We start from the raw sequence: 3,635 nt of genomic DNA on the forward strand, positions 1-3,635 counted from the left end.
TCCTAACTAGCCTTGCCTAGCTCCTTCCCACTACTCACACAGTGCAATTATTTGCTTTGAACCAATCACTAAGCAGCAAACAAAATTAGAAAAAAAATATTACTGTTTGCTAATATATATATATATATAAATTATGTAGAATTATATAATAGACTTAAATAAAACTAAGAAAAAGATCCCACCCTGAAAGCTACAGGGAAGAATGGGATAGAGAGAGAATGCCGTAAGAAGAAAGTAATTAAAGGAGACTAGCAGTACTCAAACACCAACAGACTTAACCCTATATATTTAGAGTGGTGGAACGGGTGCAGAGTGATAGATTGAGTCTCTCAGACACCATCACATTCATATTCATAGAGAGAGAGAGAGAGAGAGAGAGAGAGAGAGAGAGAGAGAGAATAAAGGGCAAGAAAAACAAAGGAACCAAAAAGATACCAACAAAGCACAAAGGAAAGGGAAAGCTCAGTTGAAAACCAATTCAAGGATAAAAAGGGCCTTCTTCACTCATCAAGGGCGTGGCAGATTTATTTTGGGGACACAAAGAGAAAGAGAGAAAGAGAGAAGCCTTTGCCTCTTTGTATTGCTCTTTTGTTTTGCCACAACCAAAATCATCTTTCATATATCAAGCAAAGGTAAGGTTTCTGTTTTTTTGTCTTATATTCTTTTTTATTACCCTTCATTTTCCTTTGATTCACTTCCTTCCACATCCAATATCCTTTTCTCTTCAAATTTCCTTTTCATCTTCATCATCATCATCCATATGTATGCGCTCAGAGCCTCAGAGCTAGACCAGTGATCATGATGATGATCTTATGAAGTAAGCAAGCCCTAGCTTGCTAGTTGATTAGATACACAAACAAACTGACAAATTTGCATCAATATTATAAAGATGATGTGTGGAAAGAAAGAAGATCAAGGCGAGTGTTCACAGAGTCATCATCATCAACAAGTCCAAAACATTCAAGAGCAGTTGCTTCTCCAACAACAACAACAGATGATGCAACAACAACAACAAAACCACAACGATTTGTACGGTCGAGGATTGATTTTCCCTCATGATCAAGCTCCACCTCCAATCCTGCAGCCATGGACTCTCCCTCCGATCCACGGTTTCAACCCGGCCCACTTTCCGGTCCGAGGGGACAACAACATCGACCCATTTCTAGTCCCTCCTCCAGCTCCCTCATCATCCTATGCCAGTTTCTTCAACAGAAGAGGAGCTCCATCACTACAGTTCACGTACGACGGTTCAGCATCCGATCATCACCACCTCAGAATTTTATCGGAGGCGCTAGGACCGATGGTCCAGCCCGGTTCGGCTCCTTTCGGTCTTCAAGCCGAGCTGGGGAAGTTGACAGCCCAAGAAATCATGGACGCCAAGGCACTCGCAGCTTCCAAAAGTCACAGCGAGGCCGAAAGAAGAAGAAGAGAGAGAATAAATAACCACCTTGCTAAGCTGCGCAGCCTATTACCCAGCACCACGAAAGTAAGTAACTGATCCACATAATAATTAATATTTAATCATATTGTGCTTGCCTAGTATATAAGATCGCCACCCTTTTTATTCGTTTTTCAAATCAAAGATCTGTGTGGATCTCTCCCTAAGATTCTATTCCGTTCAATTAGTTTAGGATCGATGCCTTGTTGGTTGTTCAAGTCTTCAAGACCTAACAATACATTACATTTTTACCAATATTTAGATAGCTTTTTGGTCCATCTTCTTTTTTTGTTTCTTCTTTCTTTCTGATCAGTCGTGTGTTAGTTCCGAGGTGGAGGAAGGAAAAAAAAAAAAAAGGAAAAAGAGAAAAAAGGGAATAAGGGCAATGTCGCTGGGCTGATATGATAAAGAGGAACCATGGCGCAGTTAAAAGCTTCCTATAGAAATTTCTTGCCGGATACATAGAGATGTATCAGTGTATCACCCATCAGTCAAACCATGTCTCCACAAAGTAAAAAAATTAATAAAGCCACAGACAACCTAGCACCATTGTCAGTCAGACTAACACACATTCTCCTTATTCTTTCAAAAATCACGCCGCATTATTTTTAATTCTACTTATTTTCCTTAATCGAAAAAAGATTGATCGATTTTTTATTTTTGTGATGATAGACGGACAAAGCCTCATTGCTAGCCGAAGTGATACAACATGTGAAGGAGCTGAAACGGCAGACGTCTGTAATAGCAGAGACCAGTCCGGTGCCGACCGAAACAGACGAGCTGATCGTGGACGACGCGTCGGACGAGGAGGGCAAGTTCGTAATCAAAGCCTCGCTGTGTTGCGAGGACCGGTCGGATCTGTTGCCTGATCTCATCAAGACACTCAAGGCATTACGTTTGAGAACATTGAAAGCTGAGATCACAACGTTAGGTGGACGCGTGAAGAATGTTTTGTTCATCACCGGAGAAGAAGATTCAAGTAGTAGCGAAGAGCAGCAGCAACAGCAGTACTGTATAAGCTCGATACAAGAAGCGCTCAAGGCGGTGATGGAGAAGAGCGGCGGAGGAGACGACTCTAATTCTTCAGGCAGTGTTAAACGGCAAAGGACTACTAATAATACCAACATCAATATCCTCTAATCAATTTTCATAATTTTTTTTTTCTGGTGTGGCGTGTTTTGGTGTGATGTAGCAAACAAAAAAAAAACAGTGGAGGATCTTTTTCGTGGTGGGAGAGAAACCTTGTAGAAAATCCAAACATAGAAAATGGTGGTGTTGAGTGCGCTTTGATCCGGTTTGAACTAAAAGTTGCAGACTTTGTTTCTATATATTCTAAGTGAGCAAATGTTGAAATGTACTACGTATAGCAGTGTGTGTTTTTGTTGTTTCTGTTGTAATCTTCATTTTCACTGAACTGGTTCAGAGTTCAGAGTAGTTTCAGACTGGGAGTACTGGTGGGAACTGGAACTAGATGACAATGTGGGTTATGGTCGTGGTCATGATGAAGGTGACGATGTAGTTTGCGTCATGTGCTACGTACGTTGTTATCGTCCCCACAACTACCACCGGGACCAGGTACCACTACTTACTTCTCTTGTCTTCCCAATTCGTACGGACTGTGTTTTCAGGCTCTCTGGGTTTTTCAGTAATCAAGGGATTAGAAAAATGGCAGAAACCCTAATTAAGTGATCCAGGCACTGCGTCATCGGTCTGAGTTTGTAGTGTCGTGTGATATGATTGACTGACTTTGAGATCGACTAGAATCTGTATGTATATACACATTAATATATTAATTATATATTTTTCTTTTGTATTGTCTTAATTTCTTGAATCGTCCTTTATTTTTTCTTTCTTTCTTAAGATCTTGGAATTTCTTGGGAATGTGTGGTTGCATGCATGAATTAATGTGCATAGTCATCACATCTGCATGTATATTCTTTCAATATTTCCATTCGTAGTTCCAAAAGTTTTGCAATTAGCATGAATTGATGGAATGAGATTTAGTTGCAAATGGGTTTTAAGATGGAGTTTTGCATAAGATTATATATGACATTGCCTATTATCAGTATAATTTTTTTTTCAATTAGATTATCATTATTACCTTGGATGCTTAGATTAATTTGTTGATAATAATCATACTTTGAGTTATTCATTTCAATCACGTTATGGAGCATTTGTGCATGGCCCCGTTTGAAGA

At 39.7% G+C, this 3,635-nt stretch overlaps 1 protein-coding gene across 2 annotated transcripts; it reads left to right on the plus strand.

Annotated features, from left to right (window-relative positions):
* The first annotated feature begins 340 nt into the window (after window positions 1-340).
* Window positions 341-3,249, plus strand: LOC133709315 (transcription factor bHLH30). Of its 2 annotated transcripts, XM_062135014.1 has the most exons (3): window positions 341-632; window positions 890-1,486; window positions 2,111-3,247. In XM_062135014.1, exons 2-3 carry the CDS (start codon window positions 890-892, stop codon window positions 2,576-2,578), a joined length of 1,065 nt encoding a protein of 354 aa, XP_061990998.1. In that variant the 5' UTR covers window positions 341-632; the 3' UTR covers window positions 2,579-3,247. The 2 variants fall into 2 exon arrangements, with proteins under 2 accessions (XP_061990998.1, XP_061990999.1); XM_062135015.1 differs by lacking the exon at window positions 341-632 and having other exon boundaries at window positions 650-1,486; window positions 2,111-3,249.
* The last annotated feature ends 386 nt before the right edge of the window (window positions 3,250-3,635 follow it).

The sequence above is a fragment of the Rosa rugosa genome, chromosome 5, assembly GCF_958449725.1.
Source record: "Rosa rugosa chromosome 5, drRosRugo1.1, whole genome shotgun sequence".
Lineage (NCBI taxonomy): Eukaryota > Viridiplantae > Streptophyta > Magnoliopsida > Rosales > Rosaceae > Rosa > Rosa rugosa.

Excerpts from the sequence above, each read along its gene's own strand:
- LOC133709315 (XM_062135014.1), top strand. The coding sequence starts at position 890 with ATGATGTGTGGAAAGAAAGAAGATCAAGGCGAGTGTTCACAGAGTCAT. Across the intron at positions 1,487-2,110 it reads TATTACCCAGCACCACGAAA|ACGGACAAAGCCTCATTGCT; the intron begins GTAAGTAACTGA and ends TTGTGATGATAG.